The 25,006-nt window shown below is 42.5% G+C and overlaps 1 protein-coding gene across 1 annotated transcript; it reads right to left on the bottom strand.

Moving 5' to 3' along the window:
* Positions 1–915: 915 nt before the first annotated feature.
* Positions 916–24,752, bottom strand: zgc:154142 (uncharacterized protein LOC555481 homolog). The gene is made up of 25 exons (XM_037112523.1): positions 24,584–24,752; positions 22,036–22,166; positions 20,839–20,932; positions 19,706–19,846; positions 19,366–19,463; positions 17,669–17,795; positions 17,146–17,370; positions 15,522–15,710; positions 13,163–13,303; positions 11,372–11,617; positions 11,052–11,237; positions 9,605–9,714; positions 9,176–9,276; positions 6,387–6,664; positions 5,225–5,388; positions 4,953–5,136; positions 4,645–4,863; positions 4,024–4,158; positions 3,695–3,913; positions 3,408–3,590; positions 3,071–3,183; positions 2,884–2,978; positions 2,155–2,444; positions 1,848–2,008; positions 916–1,397 (listed from the first exon to the last, which is right to left on the bottom strand). The coding sequence occupies exons 1-25, from the start codon at positions 24,750–24,752 to the stop codon at positions 1,206–1,208; spliced, it is 4,191 nt and encodes a 1,396-aa protein (XP_036968418.1). The 3' UTR covers positions 916–1,205.
* Between the last annotated feature and the right edge of the window lie 254 nt (positions 24,753–25,006).

Here is a 25,006-nt window from a genome sequence, read left to right as displayed (position 1 = left end):
CAGGAGAGAATGTGAGGAAATGCTGTCAGGGCCGGCCGGCTGTCCAAACCATGGGCACAGATTAGTGCTTGTCTCTCTGCCCCTCTCTCTCTCTTCCTCCCTCTATACTCCCCCTCTCTCCTCCTAGGCTGAAATCTGAGCCGCGCTCTCCCATTGGCTGAGTGGCCTGGCCATGTGATTTAAGGGGTTAAAACCCAAAACTTTAAATGTGTGCCTGCAGGAGTCATCTGTCTGCAGCACAGGGAAGGAAAAGAGGAGGGAGCTTGAGGACAGGAAGACTGGCCAGACAGTGCTGTAAAAAGTATCCAAAAATCTAACTTTAGTAAAAGTGAAGACATTGTGCTAAAACACTACTTCTTCTAAAGAAAAAGCACACATTTAAATAGTGTTTGAGTTCAAGTCCTAAAGTGTCTGATATTAAATTTACTAAAGGTTAAAAAATAACTTTCTGGCCATAAATAGACTTTGAAACGGTGTCAAACTTACAAATAAAATTAACAGATAAATCAACTTATCAATGGTCTGGCCATTTATCACATCTAATATTCAGCATTTTTCTGATCAACCTAAAGTCAAATTAATTTGGCTTTGATATGGAAAGTGATCTGTAAAACTATCAAATACATATAGTCGTGTGAACGTACAATATCTGCCTCTAATGTAGTACATTTGAAGAATAAAGTTGCAGATAAGTAAAGTAGAAATACCTAAAAATTTTTACTCGGGTACAGTATTTGACTAAATGAACTTAGTTTTGAACTTACTGAACTAACTAATTCTATCACTGGTGTAGCAGAATAAAATAATCACTTTGGATGATGAAGTTTTCAGTGTAGATTTTTTAATATAGTTTGTACAACAGCATCCTTATTATAATAATAATTTCAGGAAAGCAAAAAAGGTTGCATAGAATAATTCAATGCAGAGTTTATAATTACAGTCACACATCAAAAGTATTGCTCCATTTACAAACTCAGCTCTTTGTTCAGTATTTCCTTAAAATGTTTGGTTTCATTATCTTGTATGCTGTAAAATGTATTAAATATTAAATATAGTTGAACATAAATTGTTCTAACACTGCCTTAGTAGAGAGATGCCTTATTATGACTTAAATGTGTCATAAAAAAAACATACGAACACTTCATCTGTAACTGAAGAAACAACACGCTGTCAGAAATCTTTATTTCCAGACGTGAGTGAGATGTTTAGTTGGTCTTGTCATTTACATAAATAAACTTCTTCATGTTGTCCTCGATCCAGTCGCTGAAGGCCGACACGCGGGTGAACACTGAGGGCTTCTTGTCTTTGATGCAGCCCTGAGGTCCGAAGCTGACGATGCCGTGCACCTCCCAGGTCTCTCCAGCGGACGGGCAGGCGAAAGGACCTCCGGAGTCACCCTGCGGGAGAGCAGAGGAGAGCGTGGTGAACATTTTGATTTAGACAGTCACCATAAATCATCTCTTTGTGTCCTGGAATTTGTAAAGGTCAGTCTTTATCATAAAATCTGACAAGAGTTTTCCCGAGGGAGGCGAATGTCAGCTCTACTGAATTTTTAAAACCTTCACCACAGCTCTGAAGGGTTTTGCCACATTTCTAATCTTCCCAGGCTCTGTGTGCATGATCGCTCATTACTGCAAACAAATAATGTTCCTATTTTTTCCCCATGTCCAATTATGCCTGAAAACCGTGCAGCCATTTGCAATCAAGGCTGACTGACCACAAACAAAAACAGCTGACAGGGTGTTACATGAAAGACCTTACGTAACGTGTGAGCGAACAACCAAGCACCATCCTCATCTTAAGGACATCAGTGTGTTCTGCTAAAATGTTTTTTTTATTCCTCTCACCTGGCAGGCCGACTTCAGCTCATCCGGGGACTCGTATCCGGCACAGATCATGGAGGGCCTGAGGGTGTCCCACCAGTAGGCAGGCTGGCTGCAGGTGTCAAAGTCAACGATGGGAAGGGCTGCCTGGTTTAGCTTCTGGGCCACTTGGGGGAACAAGTTGCCTAAGACAGAAGTTAAAGTTAATGTTGGGGGTGTGTAAATACTTAGATATATATAGATAGATATATAGATATAATAGATATGATGACTCTACAGTATTACGACTACAGCCCCATTGCAGGAAATTGAAATTGACGATCACTTCTACCTTTCTCGTCTCCCCAGCCGGTGACGAAGCAGGGGGTCCCGGGTGCCATCACATCCCCAGGTGTGGGCATGCAGATGGGGCTGATCTCCTTCGTCATTTTGACAGGCTTGGCCAAATGCACCAGGGCGACGTCATTGGTGATGTCACTAGGATCTGCTTCGTAGACGAACCCCTCGTGGCGGATGATGCCGTCCACCATATAGCATTCCTCCGCTGAGGGAACATCCATGGAGGAGTTCATGTGGTGTTTCCCCAAACACATGCGCCAGTAAGAAGGTTTATTCAGCGGGCTGGAAAGCAGATACAAGGTTGAAGGTGAACGTTAGCGCTTGCTTCACTTTTTCCTTTGGCCATTGTGCGAGCTGGCAGGCATGACAAAAGGATCTTTTTGGCTACTTAGTGGCAGTGGAAACAAGTTGCGAACACTGACATATATGCACTCACATATGACCTATTTACATGTCTGGCAGTTATGGAGCAACGATGACCAAGTCTAATATTCACTCTGCTTTTAGCTCCTCTACCAACTCCTGAGGGAAAAATCTGGTTCCTTAGCTGCTGGTTCTTAAATCTGCCTGTCTGTTGTTTGGTGGTGAGTAGGATGTGTAAAATTCAGCTGACTGGAATAAGAGCAATATATCCCTCGGTCATATTGGTACAATGATTACAGCTTCTTTAAAGAACTGTGAGCCTTTCGGATGCTGCGTGCTGTCTGTGTTGGTATCTTACAACATGAAACAGTGGGCAGCAGTAAGGATCCATTCCTCGTGGATCAAAGAACCCCCACAACCGTGCATGTAAGGTATCGGAAACATCGGCGTGGCCTGGGGAAGAGAAATACATTCATTCAGAATAAAACTTTTTTTTTTCTCTGACTGTTAATGAGGCACACAAGAGAAACAGGTGTTGGCTGTACCTGCATGGAGACTTGCCAGGGCCAAGAGTGGGGGATGGCCTCCTCCCCGTTAACCACCCTCGTCGCAACCGTTTTGGGTTTCACTGCTGGTTTTCCGCAATCTGCCGGCCAGGCTGGGGGGGAGAATATGCACAATTAACCATCTATAACTAATGTATTTACTGAACATGCATTTCAACAGGTAATGTCAATGGACGACTTGATTATAACTTTAAAATCTGACTTTGGGGGATTCCATTCCAGATACCGCTGCAGTTTATACAATCTGAGGAAGGTCCTTGTTGAAAGTGGGACCCCGCATAAGAGACGGGGCAGCTGTGACTTTGAGTACACTTACATATAGTGATGTTGTCCCATGGGTTGGGAGGTGGAGCAGGTAAAGTGGGGAAAACAGTGAGATCAGTGGTCCAGTAGCCACGGAACCCGCTCTGCTGATTGTCCCCGTTGGTCATAAAGCGAACGATGGCTGTGTCGCCCATGACGCTGATTACAGGTGGAAGGCCGAAGCCGCAGAATCGACCTGAAAAAACAGATGAGAGCAGATCGTTTTCTCCCCGCTGATGAAACTGAACATACTTACAAAAACAAAACAAACACAAGAGACTTTGAAGGACAGTGACCGACCTAATGATGTCATGTTTTGATTGAAGAGCTCCACGTAGTCCACACAGTCTCCAAGCACGTTTATAGCTTGCAGCTCAAAGTGAGTGAAGGCGACGTGGACACTTCCTGCTGAGGGAATACTGATACGCCATGTGCACACAGACTGGGCTGGGTAGTCGGCGGGCCACTTGGGAGAGATGATTTCGCCCTGTTCACTGCTGAAGCTCCCTCCACAAGGCACTGCGTTTGTGTGACAGGGGAACGGAAACGGAGGAACAATGAGATACATCGGATTTGCTTGAGGGCCGTTCCCTCTGTGTCCTGTCAGCTTCACGTTTCCCCTGTCTTACCATCATTGGGATCCACTGCCCTCCAGGTAGCGCTGAAGCCAGTGTCCACCACCTTGTCATTGGAGGAGAAGCTGATGTGAAGCTGGTCTCCGTTGCTCACCAGGTCTGCAGGGGGCACATGGCTGCAGAATGTACCTGAGGAGAAGTGAACATGAGGGCTTACTCTTCAAAGGTATTCTGTCCTGAAAGCTTGTCGGTTCCTTCTGTCCTATTCTTATATCATGCATGGATGACACATACAGTAGGTATGTATGCGTGACTTTTATGGCTGAGACCCAGGAGATCGCAGAGCAGTAGGCTCAGATCTTCGGCTGCCAGCGTGTTTTATATGTCAGTGTACTGCACGGTGAAAAGACTGGCAAAAGTTGATTGCCTTGATTTTCACCAAACACCTGTCGTTGTTAGGATCAATGCAAGTTAGGCGTTTTTTTGTGTGTGTGTGTGTGTGAATAAACGTAAATAATGAATATCAGTGAAGTTACCAGTGTCATTCACACATACTAATAGACTGCAGTCACTGTGCTAAAGTGGCTGAGAGGGAGAGATGCGGTGTAAGATCAGCGAATAACTCAGCAAATGTGCTATCAGCTGGAGAGAATAAGGCGGCAGATAGTCACACACCTAGACTTCCTGTTTTGTCTGTGACGGTGACTTTGTCATTCAAGCACAACTGACTCTCCTCCAGGGAGAAACTGTGGAAATGGAGGTGGACCACTTTGCCGACGGGCACCTGGATGTTCCACTGGCATCTGGCTTTGTTGCTGTAGCTGCCAGGGTGACCCATCGAGGACACCGTGCCTTCAGTGCCAATCAAGTTCTTTGGCCCTCCGCAGCCAGACGCTACGTGGAGAGAGACAGAGGGTGAAGATGGGCAAGAAATGATTTGACTGTATTTAGGTTTAGAGCAAAGTTTAGAGCTGGATTCTTACTGTGCTCATTGTAGATGTCCCGGCGGATGACGTTTTCGATCCAGGGAATGTAGGCAGAGGAGCGGGTGAACACGGACGGCTTCTTATCCATTATGCAACCGACAGGGCCAAAGCTGGTTATACCGTGAACTTCCCAGGGACCCCCGGCAGCATCCTGGCACACCAGAGGACCACCTGAATCTCCCTGTCAAACATCGTACAACATCAGAGGTTAGATGGGTAAAATCATCCCTCTGACAACCAGTCCTGCCCTCTTGAAGGACTTGTTTTACCTGACAGACAGACTTAAGCTCATCAGGCAGGGTATAACCACAGCAGATCATGGAGGTCTTGACCTGGAACCACCAGTAGTCCATCCTCTTGCAGGTGTCGTATGGCACAACAGGCAGGGCCACTTGATTCAGGGCCTCTGCAACCTTAGCATTCATGGAATCACCTAAGTATCACAAAAAAAAAATAAGATTGTTAAAAAGATCTTGTAGCACCGAGGAGAATAAATACAGGATGTATTTACAGATTAAGACCAGCAGAGGGCATGCAAACTATGCAGTTTATGAGGAGTGAGATTCTCCTGAAGTGGTGGATTATTGAATCATTTTAGTGCATAAAATAACCACTGCAAAGTACTTAAAAGCCGTGAGACTATCTGCGCACAAACCCCAGGAATCAAGAGATATTACTGCAAGATATGATCCAAATATGATTATATGCATTGTGATAATCTCCGGTCTTTGGAAACCATCCAGAGTTCACGTCATCCGAGACACCGCAGAAATAAAATCATATTTGGACCATGTGTGAATGTGACAAAAACAAAAGATCATCTGGTATCTTAATATATTATATATTCTTATGAAATACGTTGCGCCTGATATGGTGCATACTGTTAAGCCCTGTGGCCCGTTTGATTGACAGCTCATTTGAGCAGATTTGATGTAATATGCCCACCCTTGAGCCCACAACAGCAAATGCATGACCCACTCTCTCTTCTTTCTCCTCTCTCCTGAGCCACTTACATGCCATCCTCTGGGCAACTGATGCATCATCTAGCCGATGAGATTTCAAATCCAAAACTCTATAATTTGATTCAATTTCTAAAGTTTGTGTAGTTTTATGTGTTTTGTTTTTTTAAATAGGCTGTTTCCTTTCACTATCTCACTATATATAAGTTAGTGTAAAGAACTATACTGAGTTTTTACCCCTACCACTGGCAGATGTCAAAATATTTCCTTACAAAAACACGTGTTAAGCATTAATTTTCAGTTGTATTGTTATCTAATTTGAACTTTGACCATGTAAGGTGATGTAATGTGTTTTCAAGCTAATAGGAGCAGTTACAAATCATCCACAGGCTAATTTTCAGGCTGATGTCTGATTATAATATTCTGAATATAATAAGTGTAAACATCCAAACGTGGACTTCATGTGCAGTACCGGTCTCATCTCCCCAGCCACTGGCGTAGCACTTCTTGCCCCCAGGTAGCACTTCTTCCACTGAGGGGAGGCAGGCAAACGAGATCTCATCGGTGGGTGGCACGTCTCCGTCCAGCCTGACCAGAGCAATGTCAAACTCCACCGTGGGCACTGTGGGATACTTGAACCCCTCGTGGCGATAGATGCCAGTCACACCGAAGCAGTGCTCACTCGGCTCTGTGTAGGTCAGGTTGTGCTTGCCGAGGCACATGCGCCAACGCTGCAGCTCATCAGCGTATCTGGGCAACAGATCAGCAGATGAATTAATGATAAGTCCCCACAGTCTACAGTAAACATACAGAGATATATATGTCAATTCAGTTCAATAGGCTTTATTTGCATTTTGCAGCAAAATTACAACATTTGCCTCAAAAGTAGTGTAGTGAGTATGATGGCAAAATAATTAAATACATTGTACTTCCATTGTGTATGTATGTACACACTTAGGTTGCATACATGTACATATTTGTTTCTCTTTTCTCATGGCAGGAAGAGGCATACTTCACAGATGACACTGCATATTAATTCTTTTATCCTCAGAATGGGGAGGAATTCCTCCCAGTCTGTCAAACTCTGGCAATCAGGTCAGTGTTTTTCCAATTTTGTGAAAAGTTCCTTCTGAAAATTTTGTGTAATTTTTACATTCAGTTAGAGCTGTTGAAATTGTTTGCTGTTGTTTTAGCTAACTTCCTGTCCATTTTGCAGTTGGTGATCCCCTGTCTCCTCCTCCATACTTGAGCATGCAGCGGTAACAGACACAGCAGCAAACAGGCGGATCCTGCACTCCGCTCCCTCATGAGCAGACGGGACTGTCTATTCACTGAGTTCTCTGTCCTGATTGGATGAAGTGGGCAGGGATATCAAAAAAAGTATTCTCTCTTTTACTGCATGAGCAGGAGGAGGAGAGACATGGGTTACCGACCAGACACTCCATTAGTGTGGGATTACTGTAGGAGTATGGAGCTACTTAACGCTTACTTTGATAAAGATATATCACTTACAGCAGCTTAAAAAAAAAAAAAAAAAAAGTGTTATTCTGTTTCAATGCATTATTCAAGTATAATATGCGCTTTACACGGCACATTCACCACTGTGGCACATAACCTCGTAGGCATTCTGCTCAGGCTCACAGCAGAAAACTGTACAGCACACAATCTCCTCAGTGCACCATCATCATCTCTCTCGAAAGGCCACTGAAGACCATTAGCCAGCAAGCTATCTCTAACAAGGCATTGCTCTTGCACTGTAATAAGCCCGAGGTAAGAGCACAGACACCAAACTGCCTGATGAGATTAAGCAAATGGGCTTCGAGAAAGTCTGGGAAAACTCTGCGGATGGAAAGTGGCATTAAAAAACCTGCACCAGCCTATATATTTCTTCATTTGTCTTTGGACCTGTGCTGTATGTGGGAATGATGAAAGAGATCAGCTCTCTATAAAAGCAAGGAATCTGTGTGTGTGTGTGTGTGTGTGTGTGTGTGTCTGTCTGTTCCTCAAATATCTCTGCGGATCAGGATCAGACTGACCTGAGAGTTTCAACATGGCTGCTGCTTGGTTTAAGGGTGTGCGACGTCGGATTTCTTTGGACTGCAATGATACCGTTAATAAATTACTTCATACATGCTTTAAAAATTCAGCAGGAGCACTGTCCACAGCCACAGTCACGTGCGCACCAGAGCCAATCACTGCAGAGCTTACTTCCACGTCATACTTTAAGAAACAAGCGGATTCATACCTGCAGCGGCGCGAGCTGGACTGGGATTTTGCCGGCGGTTCGGTCCCGTTCTGTGCCTCTAAACTGACTGTTGTGGATTAAGGAGACTAAACGAGTCTGGATCGAGTCTGTTCCGGTCTGAGGAGATCCGGATAGGCGAGGACAACAAAGTGGAATCTGAGTCTGTGGATGTTCATGTGTAGCTAGCTGCTAGCTGCTAGCCCAACCCGACACGGCCCACCTCCCGAGTCGACGGACGCACCGGCAGGTCCAAAACCGGACTTAAGGTAAATAATGTCCGACACGCTTTTTCGCGAACATTGCCGTCACGTTTGCTTTGTCTCTGGTGCAGGAAGAAATGGTAAAAACGCGCTTTTGTCACGAAAGTGTCCGCAAGCAGCAAGTTTAGTTGCTGAAGAACAGGGGAAGTCGTGTGAGGGACGCCGGCGGTGATACAGACAGCGACAGAGATGCTGAGTGTGTAGTGTAGTCGTTTTTTTGTGTTGTGAGTCAAAACAAGGAGGAGACTGCTGAATGTGGAACAGACAGGAATGAGCTGAGGAGCCCTGAGGCTGAAGCATTGCCTGCATTTAAATGTAAATAGTTACACATAACTTTGTAAATTTAAAAACTTATGCACAAATTTAGCAAACAACAATTTATATTTGCATTATAACTAATGCAGTTGGTTCATTAAACATATTTGTGGTTTTCACAGTAAAATATCTAACTTTACTCTGATTTTATGTTATTTTGTGATTTTAGGTCCATAGTATAAATATAGTGTGTCAAAATGAAAAAATAACTGTACAGTCACACATGTGAGGTTGTGCTGAAAATAATGACCAAACAAGGTAAGGTAAATAGTTTTTAAGGTGAAATATAATGGTATAATCTTAAGTAGTTAAAAACAGCCAATTATATCCCTCATGTCCCACCTTCAAACACAACCTCATTTGGCCATCCATGAAAAAGCTGCTTAACCTCTCACTTTTCTATGGGAATACATGCTTCCTACGGGCAGTGCACTAGTTTACCTGATGAAGCAGTGGGCTGCCGTGAGCACCCAGTTCTTATGAATGAGAGTACCACCACAGGTATGGGAGAAGCTGGGATCTGGACGGCTCTCTGGCCAGACCTGAAACAAACACACACCGACAGGCAGAGAGGAAGACACTGAAGACATTTGAACACTGATCATTAAATATGTAAGCATATATCCTGCCGCAGTCAGTCAATCAGTGACAAAGAAAAGACAGAGGATTAATCTTTGATTTCAGGTCATAAATAAAAAATTAACTCCGTGGGTTTGAAGGAAGCGTTCACCCAAAGATGATTAATTTATCTGCATCTGAATTTGCCATTTTAAAACAAAACAAAACAATATATTCTACTATTCATTCTGTGAATTCTGATGTCATTAGCTGTTTATTTGCATCAACACATTTATTAGCGGACTCTCTCACCTGCATGGACACCTGCCAGGGCCAGGAGTGCGGCTTGGCCGGCTCTCCGTTCACAATGCGCGACGTAACAGTCGGAGGAATGACTGGTCGTCCACACGTACTTGGCCAGTCTAGGAAAATGAGCAGAAAACCATTGTTATCCATCCTGTTGTCTGGTTGTCTGTGCGTGTACAAGTGTGTTTGGTGCATTCGTGTACAAAACAAAGCTTGAATATGCAGCACATATCTGCAGCTCACAGTTAAGCCCCGTTCAGTTAATGGCTCTGTTGTTCCCATTTAAATTTTGAAATTTTTTACACCGCCAACTGCTGCAAGCTATGTCCCTTTTTTTTCTTGTCTTTTGATTGATCTAATCTGTGGCAATGTACTCATTGTATCTTCATGCAAACATAAGACAATCCTCCTGCTGTAAAACAAACGATGGGTTCTGAACTGGGCTCTGCAGGTCAGGCTCCTCGACATCCCAACATCACTACCCGTGAAGATATACTTTTATTGTCGTCATCCAAGGAGTTGACATTAAATTGTTCCAGTCACTCATGTCCCGCATCCCTTCATTTCTTACACTTCCTTCCTTCCATCTTGTGACACATAGGGACCTCTGGTCAGAGGCTGGCTGGGGGAAAAAAAAAAACGAAAGGCAGCAGAGTTCATCTATAAAACCCCTTTACAGCAATGGGCTCGTCAGGAGCCCGGGCCACCTGGGGCTCATCGCTGGGTGAAGAATGAGGATCAGTGAGGAGGGAAAGTCAAGCACTGGGCCAGCTCACATCGTGCTCTCACATATCTCCTTGTTTTAGTGCATATCTACTGTAGGCGCTGGAAGATGGAGGTGGGGGTATGAAGAAGGGGTGAGGATGAGAGGAAGCATTAATCAGATGAACAAAGGCAGAGCTCTGTGCAGCAATACTGCTCTGTTAACCAGGAGATGGTTCATTATATGACTGGAGGGATAAGTAAGTGGAGATTGCGAGTGTGAGGGTACATCATATATAAGAAATATTTTATACATTTGGCACATGAAATACAGAGTTACTGTACAAAGAGCCACACTACAGTAAACTGCAGCTATGTGAAATCTGGTCAACTTTGGAACTGCGGCTATTATTTTTAAAAGTCTAGTGGGTAGGTACGAGGACCTATAGGCAGAAATGGAGTTTAATATTCATAATTTTGTTTCCATTAGTGTCATTGATGTTGCTGCTGTTTGTTGCTGTGCAGGTATTCTACCGCTGATTCATCACAGATGAAAACAGCTACCTGCCTGTGTTTGGAACTGAGGGGAAATCACGTGTTGATCCTCTTTGGGTTCATCCCTTTTGCATGAAACATCATCAGTTGTCAGCATGAAAAAAAATATAGAAAAGTGCAGCTAAGGTTTGCTTTTAGCATTTGCAGTGTAATGAAGGTTTTAGCAGACTGTGTCATGTTCATATAGATACTCCACCTATGGTGATGTTGTCCCATGGATTGGGCTGAGCGGGCGGCTCAGTGGGAGCAGGCAGACTGTGGTTTGTCGTCCAGTAGGCCCTGAAGCCTTTGGACTCCGTGAACAAGTCTGAACTGAAACGAATCACCAGCCTATCGCCTTTTGTCTGGATGGAAGGAGGCAGCCTGGTCCCACAAAATGGACCTAAAATATGTTGAAACGATAAATATAGTGACCCGCAGGACATACAAGTGCTAATGTAGGTGCAGAAGAAATGTTACAGACTACAATGAAATAAATAAACAGTTCTGGGATCAGCCAGTCACAAACAAACGCACCGTGCTTCTCATTCAGCGCATTAGTCGAACCATTGATGTCGTACACCATTATGTTATCGTAGCATTTGGACGTTATGAAATCTTTGGCTTCGAGGTCGAAGTGCGTGAAGTTTAGAGTGATTGTCTCTCCAGAAGGTGCAGCGATGTTCCACATGCACTCCGCGTTAGCCTTGTAGTTCATAGGCCAGTTCTGGGACTTGATAACGCCGGTGTCCTCATGGGAAGAAAAGCCACAGCCTTGGATTTCTGAAACAGAGAGTGACAGCGACAGATACGTGATCATATTGTAATTATATGGGGTAATATTTAGATAAGTGTAGACGAGGTACAGGATCTGCCTGTGAGAAGAGACTGTCTAGAGGAGTAAATATACAATATGTTAATGAAATTTTACTCACTTAGTGTTGATATTCAGATCTGAAATATAAATATATTTCTGCGCAATGATGGAAAGTTACTAATTTATGATTATTCATATATTGTTACCTTAGCTGAGTAACATTTCATGCTAATTAATGGGTTCTTCATCAGATTTCAGAGGGAAAGTCAAAGTTCCTCGGTGCAGCAACACAGGAGAAAACACCTTTATTCCTTTATTCTATAATGGAGATGTGAAAGCAGACAGAAATGGTGCCAATCTGCCTGCCTGACTGGGTCGCTAGCCAGCCGTCATTCTTTGTCAGGAGATTTCGTGCCTGGTGCCAGACAAAACTCTGCAGTGAAAGCAAGGTTTATAAACTCAGATGGTGTCATTATTCCATCGCCATTACATTGTCCAATCAACATTTACTTTGTTCTGATATGTGAAAGCAAAAAAAATGTTGAGAAATCAAAGGTGTTTTACCAGCTTTTAGAATAAGATTTTTATTTCTCCTGAGGGACACTTCTTTGCAGCAGAAGGAAGTAAAGATTGCAAATATCTTTGTGTGACATATATATAAACTGGTCAACGGTGTGGGGCAAATCAGAGGCGTACAAGAAAAGGTGAGCTGCAGATCCAAAAATATAGGTAAAATCCAAAATATATACAGTGTTCATATAACGGTAAAGGTTTCAGATATGTATGAGTAAGTGGCATAAAACTGTGTACCACAATATCAATGTGAGGTACAGGACAGTGTTTATGCTTCATCCCATAACAGATATTGAAGATTCTACACTATATCACAAAAAAAAGACAAGAAAAAAAAGAGAAGGTGACTGGTTGCTCTTTTTGACACAATGTTGGCAAATATTGCGTCGGATGCTCTTGGAGAACGGGAGAAAGGATGACAAGGCAGTCCAGGCAGTCCACAACAGAAAGTATCAATATATCAAAAAACGAAGAAGGAAGTGTTAAAAAGTATTTGTTGCAGTGATTAAATCATAAAAAAAGCCAATGTGTTTCAAGCATCAATTTTCTAATTTTCATTTAATTTTCCCTTAGTAAATACAATGCGTCTTTTGTTACACATTAGACTAACCAAAAGTATCAGTGGTTGGAAATGAGTTGCACTAAAATCAGGGCCTTAAAGTACTTTTTCCAGCATTGCACGTGGGGTCTCACCTCACTTTCAGGTCTGATAATCATGATAAAGAAGAAGATAAAGCAGTTTTATCTTGCCTTTTATTCTTCACACTGTACTCTGACCCCTGCTGAGCTGAGTTCACACTGCCTGTGCAATGACTTTGCCTTTTCTATAAATACGTGACAGAGGAGTGAAATGTTTTATGGTTAGGTTTAATGAGGTGTTGAGCTGCTTCAGCAGATGTGAGTGTGTTGTGGTTTGTGTGCGTTCGTGTCCTCAGTACCTGCGATATCCTCGGGGTACACAGCCTCCCAGCTGGCGGAGAATCCTCGGTCTGTGAGGCGACTGTCGGACTGGAAGGTGACAGATATTGTGTCACTGGCACTGACTATCACCGGGGGGATGAGGAAGCCACAGTGTGTGCCTGAGATTGACGGATGGGGAAGGACAGTGGGTAAAAGATGGAGGCAAATGAAGAGAGCAGAGCCAGGATTAGGTGAAGGGTTCAGAGAATGTAGCTAAAACAGATGGACAGACGGGTAAATACTGTAAGCGCTGTTTGCTGTGTGTGCTGGCGGGAGGCTGAGTGTGTCATGTGTGCTTGATGGATGCTGATGCTGGCCAACAAATTAAGGTGACTTTACTGTCTGAGTGTGAATTCATCAGTTAACTGAACACAATCATACTTTTGTTGTGCCTCTCTCATCATGGGCGTAACCACGCATTCTTTGGGGGGATTGCCACTCAAAACTGAGTGGCAATCTGTCCCCCCAATGTACAGTAAAAAAATATGTTAGATATGCACTCTTTTATAAACCCTGTCAACTAATCTGTCTTGTTATGTCCTATTTACTTATTTATTTTCAATTTATTTCCCTACTACTGGAAAAGTCATAATTCTAATTGGTAGATGTGTTTAAAATCAGCAAACAGTAATCAACTGACAATACAAAACGAAGTGGAGGGGCATCCACTATCTCAGAGATTTTCACAGAACATCCCTTTACAAGTGAATTCAAATGGTCAATGTTGTCCTCAAAACGTCAAAATGTGCAAATTTTCATATGTAGAATATCATAGAATTGTGGGAAATGTACACAAAAAACCCCCCACAAAATTCAGGGGAAGTCCAATATTTTTTTTTTTTTTGCCTTTTAGCCCCTATGAGAAAAAATCTATATCAGTCTCTTAGCTTCATGTTCAGCATGTGGACCAGTGAGCCAAAATAGTTAGCCGATTCTCAGTGGGATCTACAGAGCTAGCATCACAGCCCTTTCCCCTTCCAGGCAGTCATTTGTTAGCTGTAGCTTAAAGCAACACTATTAAACGTCGCAAGAGCTCATGTCGCTGTATTGTTGTTGTTCCTGGAGCGTCATAATACAACATAAAGGGGCCCTATGTCACAATTTGTAGCAGTTAATATGCATCAGTCACTTTTTTGCTGGTCAATTGTGAGCGAACTGTAACGTGATGTGAAAAATGAGACCTTCCCTTGTCTCTCTCTGTTGCCTTTATGTTCCTAAATGCCGCTGGGATGTGAATTTCTTCGGTAGGATTTTCTGCAACAGTCAAAAGGATGTGACTTTATGCCTGCTCTCGAGAGGCCTCGTCACAGTGCCTCTCAACACCCGCTAACAGAGAGTAACAGTAGGAGAGTAACAGTAGCTGGTTAGTCTAATAAATGGAGGTCTATTAACATAAACTAATAACCAGCTTCCGGCAGTACAAAAAAGCTCCGCAGAGCTCCTTCACTGTTGCTCCGTTATTGCAGTTGATCAGTCATGTTTTTGTAATGTTGTAGCTTTGTGACCAGAAGAAGTTATTCTCTCTGACAAGTGCCTAACGTGGTGAAACGGTTTTCATTTCTAACCCAAAACCATCTTTTCCTAAACCTAACCAAGCGGAGAAGAAACTGAAAAGACGAGAAAAAGTAATCGAATATTTATCTAAAATGAGCCAGCAGTGAACTGATGTGAGCCACAATGTACTTTACTGCGTATGAAGTTTTTAGTAGTATAATGAATATTGCTGTATATCTTCTTTCATAACTCCCATAATCCAACTTTAAAGGCCCTTTGAAACTCCTCAGGCTTCTCATGTTTTCAAACCTCAGCTGCTTATTCTCATTTCTCGCTGCAAACACATACCCCACGAAATAACAGGACGCACCCGTTAACACACTCCTCCTGTCACCTATCTGTGTGTGTTTTCACCGAGAGCGTGTGCTTCTATATCTCAGTGCTTTGGTCCTTGAGAACTCGGCAATAGATAAAGCGGTATCAGCCTGACTGCAGCCACTGAAGTGAATAATAATGAGATGTAATTTATAGTTTGCTGGGCTCTGAGCAAAGAAGATCCTAATCGGCAGTTTTAAAGCAGGGAGGACGGATACTGTGATATTCATACAGCGCTACAGTCGTTAGTTGAGCAACGTGCAGCAAAAACAAGCCAAAGTCCTCTTTTATACTGGCAGGTTAAATTAAAAACCGATGTATATTAACTGTTTGCTGGGTTGCTGTAGCATTCAAATTGCTACTCAGTCTACACAAAGACAGACGTGGCCCCGAAAACAGAAATCGCATCATGCAGAAATAGCAAAAAACGAGAGATGTAAAAGAGTAAAAGAGGAAGCCGTGGCTCACCTAGTGTGCTGTACTTGTCTGAGACGATCAGCTTGTCCTCCTTGCACTGTCCGGTCTCTCCCGTGATGGCAATGTCAGTAATCTGAAATTTAATCAGGAATCCTTTGGCCACGACAATCTCCCAGGAGTTATTTGCGTGAGCTGGATATGAATTTGGGAAACCTTCAGACTGGATCACTCCTTTACGCCCTGGAGGAAGTAATGTTGAAAACAATATTTGATCATATTCACATTTCATTGTGTGAGTCGTCTTAAGTAGAAGAAGGAAACCTGGATCAATAGCTGAGTTTCCTGTGTGAGTTAATCCTCTTTCTTTTGTTTTGGTAATTGATGAGGCCTGCTTTGATACAAAACAACCCCATGAACAGGTTCATTATGCAGTACCTTAATTGGCCACTGGAGAGCAAAGGTCTGACTTCCAATAGCTTTAATACAGTGATGAATATATAAACCTCAAGGGGATCTCCCCTCTCCTGCACAAAGAGCTGCTTGCATTCATCCTCAGCTGTCACTTTGCAGGAGCAGTGTTTGTGCCGGGAAAAGTGCACGTGGAGGCACAATATTTGGCCAGCAGATGACCCTCACAGACCATGTGAGCACCTACAGTAGATAATGATATTGTAGTATGTTGTGTATCAGCATTAACTCCAAAGAGATAACTGATTACCGTTAATAACCTCTGAAGTCAGTTAAAAACAAGGCCGTAATGGACGATTTTGTTAAAAAGCTGTTCAGCCACATTGAGGCTGATGCTGTCATTTGGTTATTGGAGGTTATCAGATATGATGAAGCCATGTTTCCTTTCCACACACAGTGACAGTTGTTCTCTCACTATTTGTCTCCATCTCTTGACCTCGCTTCAGTCACGTCTGTTTGAGACTGAAACCCATCAAAAGGAGGCAAACACTACCAACATCTGTAATTGTAAGGTCCATCCAAAATGAAAATCCTGGTCGCCCTGCACGCTTTGGTTTAAAAAGTATCAAAAGTACTAATCCAGAGAAATGCACAGAGCCCATATTCAGAAGCAGTGCCTTCAAATGGTTTGTTAGGACTTGTGTAAAGTATTAATGTCATAACTTTTCAGTCACTGACTGATTTTTTCTACATTTAAAGAGGAGAACTTTTATGCTTTTTTTTTTTTCCATTTTTTTCTCCTTTCCTTCAGTTTTTCAAACAGGTTCTCATGCATGTAAAAGGTGAAACTGCTCCTGAAAGTTTCTCCTTTAATTCTGTAACTTTGTGACATCACACTTCGTCACTGAGTCACACTTTTGTATTTGCCTAGCGGCTAATTTCGCATGGAAGAATGATTTTAGCACAGCTGCTCTGTTGTGCTCACTCAGGTGTGGGCGAGCTGACCAATCAGAGACCTGAGACCTGGAGACCTGGTATCCTTAAAGAGACAGACAAGAGCTGAAACAGCATTTCAGACAGAGAATATAGTGCTACAGCACTGCACATTTTGAGGAAATTGTTATGATTTTTGAGCATCAAAACTTATAAACCTATTCAAGCAGTCATCTAAAATAAAAGTATGAACCTAAAAATTAGTCTGATATAGGACATTCAAGCAAAGAAGAGGAAACAGTGAAATAGGAGGGTATTTGGAGAGAATACTCACCAGAAGTTGTGGGTGTTGGAGTGGGCTTTGTTGGAGTTGTTGTGGGTCTGGTTGTTGTTGTGGGTCTGGTTGTTGTTGCGGGTGGAGCAACAGTCGGGAGACTGGACTTGGTGTAAGTGGCTTTGAACCCTTTAGAAGTCAAACTCTGGTCGGTTTTGAAGCGGACAACCATTGTGTTGCCACTGGAAACCACTGGCTTTGGCATTGCGCCGCCACAGAGTTTACCTTTAATGGATCATAGTCAGTGTGAAAAAGTGATGAAAAATATCAGAAGATTGTGCAACAACAGCAACATCTACATATTTCAGTTTAGATGATTGAGTTTAGATCAATTTAACTTTAACCATGAAGTCTATGCAGACATACTTTGATCCGATAAGTTCAAAATAGACTCCACAGTCTCTCTCCACTGTACAACTTCTCAAACTTTTAATTGAGCTCATCTTTTATTCATGGTGCAAAGTCTTCTTCCTCTTGTTTCCCTCACTGCATATACTAGAAACGTGTTTAATGTCACGCTTACCTAGTAAAGAAGAGCCAGCCTTGTCACCATCATAGACCTGAACATAGTCTCCACAGACCTCAGGGACCAGGTCAAAGGAAGTAAATGTCAGCCGAACCTTCTCGCCCTCAGGCACCGTGATTTTCCACTGATCCGACACAAAAATAAAGTACAAAGAGACACACAGCAATCATTTGTACCTGCATCGCCAAATAATTTCCCCAAATAATTTTTTGCCAGATCTTGTTATGCACAGCATATTTTAAACTGTTCATTTTCTGCAGCGCTGCATTTTGACACACTTGAATTGATACCTAAATGTGATTCAGCTCTTGTTTGGACAGGTGCTGACCTGTAATACTAAACCACAGCAAGATGAAATCATGATGACAGCCAAATAACACCATCTGACTTCACATCCAAGCCCAGCGTATGAGCCCTGACATTAAAATTGACCCAAATAAAATGAGATGCATTAATCACAGCTCAAGACTAAATGCCAATGTGACAGTGCTGAAATCCAAAGCTGATGGGTTTACTAATCTGTAATGTTTACATGCTAATCAATACTAACATGCTGTTTACCACTACAGTAAATCTAATATGGCATGGTATGATATCCAGGACATCTTCCTATTAGCGAAATGCAGTTAATTTGCACAATCCACTATCAAATTATTTTGGAATAAAACTGAATAAACTTCTATGACGTATGTTTCTCTCTCTAAACCGATCTGCTTTTTGAAGTCAGTAGATTTAATTGGCACGGATTTACATAATTAGTGGCAGCAGCTTTAAGACTAAATTCAGCTAATCAATGAAGCTAATTGAAGACATAATCCACATGTTAACAAAAAGGAAGCCCTTAAATAACATTCAGACACAACAATGCAACCTGTGATCACTACGATTATGCAACAGCTATGTCAACTAGTCCAGGTTATTTAACCTTATGTTTCCACATTGTAAATAGGAAATAAAACACAGATTTCCTGAAATATTTTACACATTGCTGAAATGAATAAAATTCCTCTGAAGCCATAAAATGCTTTAAAGTCCTTAAAAGTATCACATTTTTTTCCGTGTCTGCATATTTTAGCATCATGATTTCAGTCAGGCAAAAACAACTTGCCTGGATCTATCCAAAGTTTAAAAATCCAGCTACACCTATTCCACTGTGATTAACCCAACTGCTTGCCCCAAGTCACATCATTAAGATGGCCCAAATTACATTTGGTGCTGGACAGGTAGCTAGCGTACATTTTGTTAATCAGAGCTAGAATTAAAAGATTCTCAGTTACAAAACAGCCATGTCTGGGAAAATGCTTACGTGAACATGAGATGGAACCGAAATAGTAAAGCAGCGGCCCGTAAAACCGAAACAATGAGCTGAAAGATGCTAAAATCTGCAATAAGTTATAGGGGAACTGCAGAGAAGGGTGATATTTCTCTACAGGTTTGCCAATGACTCTGTTTTAATATAAACACATCAATTATAGCAAAAATGCAATAATACTATAGTTGATTAGATAGAAAAGAATAACCGATCCTAGTAAAGTTTATTCCGAGTTAGATATTGATTTCCAGTCTGTCGCAGAGTGCACACTGTGTAAATTGGTGTACTGCAACTTTACATCCTCAGATAAAGGTCAGTGGTGCCTCCTCAGACATAAACAACCTCAGTGTAAGTGAACGTTACCATGTAGCTGTGGCCGTACCTGGTACAGTGCTCCATTTGGGTAGTTCTGCTCGGGGAAGCCGGGGGTCATCATATCCCCCTGGTCACCTTGGAGAACGCCACCAGCTCCGGCTATTTCTGGCACCAGGGATGGAGGGAGGGTACTTCATACATGCACCTCAAGGATACTCGCAAAATACACCCCTCCAGCCCCACCCACCCCCGTTTTCATTCCCCTTCCCAGCCCCTCTCTTCATTCCACACCCGCTCCTGCAACAGTTACTTTCTAGGTCAATCACACACTGTACGACAGACATCCAACATTATTCCAGAGTCAAGGCAATTTTCTCTCTGAAATGGATTCCCACTCATCTTCTTACCTGGCGCGAGCTCTGGAGACACAGCTTTGTAATGAGCCTTGAATCCTTTGTCTGTTTTTCTGTCATTGGAGATGAAGAGCACCGTCAGGCGGTTTGTAAGTGACACCAACGGCTTGGGCTTGGCGAAGCCACAATATTTACCTACAAAACCACAAAAAAATATGGTGTAAGCAGTACAATTCATTCCAGCTTAATCCATTCACAATAAGAAAACAAGGGTTAACTGTTAAAACAGAATACCACATAAAGACTGCAAAAGACACAGAAGACATGCGAAGTAACTGCAAAGATACACAAAACAACCATAGTGATCTAATAAAACAAATAAAAAGGGACACAATGTGACCACAAAGAGATACAAAATCACTATAAAGACACACAGCGCAACCAGAAAGAGATAAAAGCAAATTAAAAGAGACACAGAATTACCACAAGATGATGGGAAATCACCATAAAGTGACACAAGACAATCACAATGACACAGAACACAACCACAGACGACCACAAAAATGATGCTGCACAACAACATAATGATTCATTCCAATACAAAGAGACCCCAAAACATTTTGTTTCTTTGAGTCTGGGTGTCCTTCTCCAGAAACAAATAGATATTTATTGATATTATCTCATATTAGACACTTTAAAGCTCCTCATTTGGCATCCATTGCTACACCAAATAAATATTGTAACTATTAATCATGTAAAATGTATTTTCGCCACACACCATGACTTTGACTCTAAGTCCTCACACATTTTTTTAATCATTCAACAAAAATGCCCCCTATTATTTGAATCTGTGGCCCAGTCTGTCCCGCCTGTGTGTTTATTTGCTTCTAATTAACTTTGAAAGAACAGAAATCAAAGATTTCTGTGAACTAAGCACACTGCTTTTAACTCTGCAGCCTGGCTGTAAAACTAGCGGTGGAGTGTGTGTAGCTGTGAGTAAAAGCAGTGTGCAGCGGACCAGCAGGATTGTCTGGCTCACTGGCTGAGTCTGCCCATGGATGGATGGACTGATTCGGGCATGACATCAAAGCTGAAAGAGCTGGTGTATTTATCTTCATGCGAGCCTGTCTGTCTATCTGTGTGTCTCACCAGAATACGCTCGGCTCTTGAGTAAATACATTCTTTACCGATGGTTCCCAGAGAGTCTTGCAGTGTGATGAAGTCTCCCGTGCAAGACTGAGAGTCCTCCAGAGCAAAGTCATCAAACCACACATGGATCACCTGCAACAGAAACATGCAGAGGTGTTTCATCTTGCTTTTTTTTCCCAATCTAAGAAGTTGATTGGAGAGACGGGCTGCTGACAGGGAAGGCATGGCAAGGGCTCTGTGTGAAATATGACCGCACGATGCGTATGTTAAGCGTGTGCCCTTGTCTGTATGTTGATGTGCTTAAAGATAGAAAAGGGAAGACGGAGACATGGAGAAAAGAGCCGCAGCATCGGGCACTCGGGGGGAAAGGCGGCCATGCTAACAGAGAAAGAAGCGTCAAGGATTTAGTTTCCTCCTGTGGGTGTGGGGATGAGAGCTGAGGAGAGTGAAGGAGACAACGCAGCCATCTGTCCAAGAACGCTGCCACTGCATTCATTCCAGCCATCCTCCACTGCTTGGCCTCACATAAGGCAGGGACTTGACAAACTGATTAGACGCCAGGCAAACAACACTATAAAAGACTCTGTCTGATGTGGAGACAAGAGTGAATTGTTTTGATCGGCATTGTCCTGTAAAAAAGATTGGACGAGATGATGCTGGAGCTGGGGGCTTTCGAGAGAGGAGAATTATTTTTGTGCCATTACAGAATAATCTCATGTCTATAGAACACAATGATTCTTTTGTGCCGTATAGATGGAAAATCATAAAGATCTATTTCTAAACACTGTATTGCTCACCTCACCAAAAGGGACAATGGCCTACAGTGAAGCTGCTGAAGCGACATCAATGGAGGCTATTACATGAAAGCCGGTATTGAAAAAAATTTCTGAGCTTCTCTTTTGTCTAGAATCATGATTATGCACACTGCTGGTCAATCTTAGAGGATTAGAGCTATTAAAAGATTACAGACTGCCATAACGCTGTCTGACTCTGACAGACTGACTGTCTGACAATGGATGGTTAAAATGAAAAAGGTTGAAAAATCGATGCAGGAGAACCGGGCATATTGTCCTTTTCATTCCACTCATTTGTCTCCCTTCAAAAGGTCAGAACCTTGTGCCTACATTACCCACAATGCAACCTGATTGCTAATGTAGCGCGGGTCCCTGGGACTGTAGCGCTACAAAATTCACTGATTGAGGATTCGGAGGAGCAGCGATGCTGAGCCGTGTCACCTTGCCAGGGTCCACAGTGATGTGCCAGGTGCAGGTCTTGCCGTTGTCATAGCTGTTGGGATAGTTCCAGCTGCTGAAGGTGCCGGACTCTAGAGACAGCTCTTGGGGACCTCCACATCCCGACTCTTCCCCTGGAACTGTGAGACAAAGGAGAAGACACTTGTTACTGTGTCATATCTTCTTCTTCTTCTGCACAGCTTCCACCCTGCATGGACTAAAAAAAAATATGCTGCCGATGGAGGAAAAAAAACCTCTTCATTACCCTCCCCTGAAACAAACACTAATTGTGTATTCCAGCAGGAGTGCCAGGCTTTGAGGCCAACTTCTTCATAATTACATCATCACGTGATGCACTGCGGTGCACACTGTCTTTTCCATAAACTTGCATTATGAAAGAAGTGGCTGTAAAAAGGGTGGATACATTTGTTTGACGATTAGGGGTTAAGCCTAGAAGAGCCACAAGATTGAATTATTTTATCCCTGTTTAAGTTAACTTTAGCATGACAACATGCTCACAGTGATGATGCTAACTTGCTGATGTTTAGCAGGTTTGCATGTTACAGTTTCTGCAGTACTCCAGAGGGAACAAACCAATCACTGGCTCCTGAGAGGGCCTTTTGTGTTTCAGGTAGATGCCACTAAATCTGTCACACTTTTAAACTCGTAAATGTTCGTTAACCATCTTACTTTAGCATGTTAGCATTCTAACATTTGCTAATTAGCACTAAATAGACACTTTTCCCAACAGCTCAGGGTAATGGGATTTCACTATTTTTGTAGTTAGTTGATTGTAAACTAAATTTTGACCTTATGATAGTACAGGAAGCAAGTTTAAGGGATTCATCCTGAGCCAGACAACAACCACTGGGCCAGATTTCATGAAAATCTACTCTAAGGTTGTTGATACATCTTAATCATAGCCACAACTTTCAAACCACATGGACGAAAAATCAAGGGATCACCAAAGTTAGTAGGGTTCATCCTCTGGGGACCATATTTGTACACAATTTCATAGCGATCAATCCGATAGCTGTTGAGATTTGAACACAGTGGTGGACCGTGATGTATGGTGTTTATGTGTGTTATTGTTCCAAATCTGGCACCACACTTTAAAAGGGGAAATATTCACCCGCAAATTCAAATGTCTACAAAAACGCTGTATGGTTTCTGCAGTGAAAAATCAAAATCAATGGAGATGCCTTGGCAACAGCATTGATTAACATCCACAGTTGCAGCATGTTTCCCCTGTGGCCTGGGCGTCTTCTGTTCCAGAGTCTGGAGCACAGCTGTGTTTAACGACAAAAAACTGGAGCATATTCTGTCATTTAGGCAGAACATAGCTGTCATCATTAGGACGCTGTTGTTCTGTTATGTAAAACAAGCCATCCCGGTTTGGGGGGCAGTGATCCTTTTAATGCTTTTCATAAAGATAGACTGCATTATTCTATTTTTTTCCAAGATCCAATGAAATAGAGCATGCATTGATCATACAGAGCAACATAGTGGAGGCCCTTACTCCTCATTGTGTGCTATTGGCCAACACAGTTGCACGTTACACAGACGAGTGTGCAGACGGCTGCTAAAAGCAAATAGGTTCAGCTGATATTCATTTAATCACTAGACTAGAATAAAAATCTGTTTTTTTAAATGAAAAAGTATTTTAATGCCTTCAAGATGGTAAGAGACGACTGGAGGATAGGAAAATAAATGTCAACAATCTGTTTTCCCAAAGATACTGACTTATTTTTATTCCGCAAAAGGTAGCACACTTCTGCAAAACTCTGATATGTTCACATTTTAATGTGTCACAGTGCCATATTGACAACATTTGTCACATCACGTTCATATTACATGTTGTCTTTGTTGGTACAGCCCTCATGTTGTTTCTGCTACAGGAATAAATTTGACTTGACTTGATTTGACATTTAAGGTATAACATCCAAATTTTGTAACTAAATAGAAATAAACATCTGACGTATAACATCCAAATTTTATAACTAAATAGAAATAAACATCTGTGGCCTTTATCTGATTTCCTCTGCTATTTGCATTTGATCTTCCACATCATCAGATCATTATTTGCCACCCAGTCAAGTTGAGATAAATCTCCAGCTGCAGCCAATACAGGCGACAGTGAAAAACCACTGACAATAAAATTCATCATCCGTCGGCAGCGACTGCCGGTCCAATCTGACAAGATGCTTCTCAGTGCAGCTCGGTCACTGATGTGTGGCCTCAGGAAGCTCTCACTTTAGATTTTCCGTCCACATTCTTCACTGCTTGTCTTGTTGTATTTCCCCACAGCAACTGAAATGTTGACTACACAGACTTTGTGGATACAGGAGCACAAATGAGGCACTAAAACCTCCAGAAATAGAAACACTTTTTATTCTATTTTGTCTTGAGTAATGTTTAGAATTAAGATATTGTCGTATAAATGTCTTTTCACTGTGTTGTCAAGGATTATTTTGCTGCATGGTTTAGTTTTGTCTTATCTGAGGAGAACTATATAACTCATTATGAGCAAACACACTAAAGACACACTTACCTTCTCCCTCAGTTGAAGGGTCACCCCTTTCATTGACATAGACGACTGCAAGGCCGATGCAGACGCCCGTCATGGCCACGAAGAGAAATATCAGACACTTTTCCAGGGTGGTCAAACCCTTGGACCGATAGCGGCCCTTCTCCAGATCGAATTTCTCCGTTTTCGCCATAGCGGGAGAGGATGCGCCAAACTGAGAACCGTCCAACAATTCACCAATTTATTAGCACGAACACAAGGAGGTGTAGCTGAACTTTGACAGCCCAGATGAACCTTGAGCTTTCCCAGATGTGGTATTTAGGCAGGGCAGCCTGAGAGGGCTGGATGACGGCGAGCCATAAATCATACCGTATCATAACGACGAGTTAATGAGTATTGATAGTGTCCAAATCAAGAGGTCATCAGGATATCTTTCAAGGGAACTGG

The sequence above is a fragment of the Acanthopagrus latus genome, chromosome 1 (assembly GCF_904848185.1).
Source record: "Acanthopagrus latus isolate v.2019 chromosome 1, fAcaLat1.1, whole genome shotgun sequence".
NCBI lineage: Eukaryota > Metazoa > Chordata > Actinopteri > Spariformes > Sparidae > Acanthopagrus > Acanthopagrus latus.
Note: the sequence above shows the minus strand (reverse complement) of the source record. Positions and strands in the feature narration are given on the sequence as shown.

What these genes read in the sequence shown, in the direction of transcription:
- zgc:154142 (XM_037112523.1), bottom strand. Translation starts at nt 24,752, where the DNA reads ATGGCGAAAACGGAGAAATTCGATCTGGAGAAGGGCCGCTATCGGTCC. An exon ending in TCCAACACCCACAACTTCTG is followed by an intron (nt 15,711 to 17,145) that starts GTGAGTATTCTC and finishes TACTTCCTCCAG; the next exon opens with GGCGTAAAGGAGTGATCCAG. An exon ending in AGCTGAAGTCGGCCTGCCAG is followed by an intron (nt 1,398 to 1,847) that starts GTGAGAGGAATA and finishes GCTCTCCCGCAG; the next exon opens with GGTGACTCCGGAGGTCCTTT.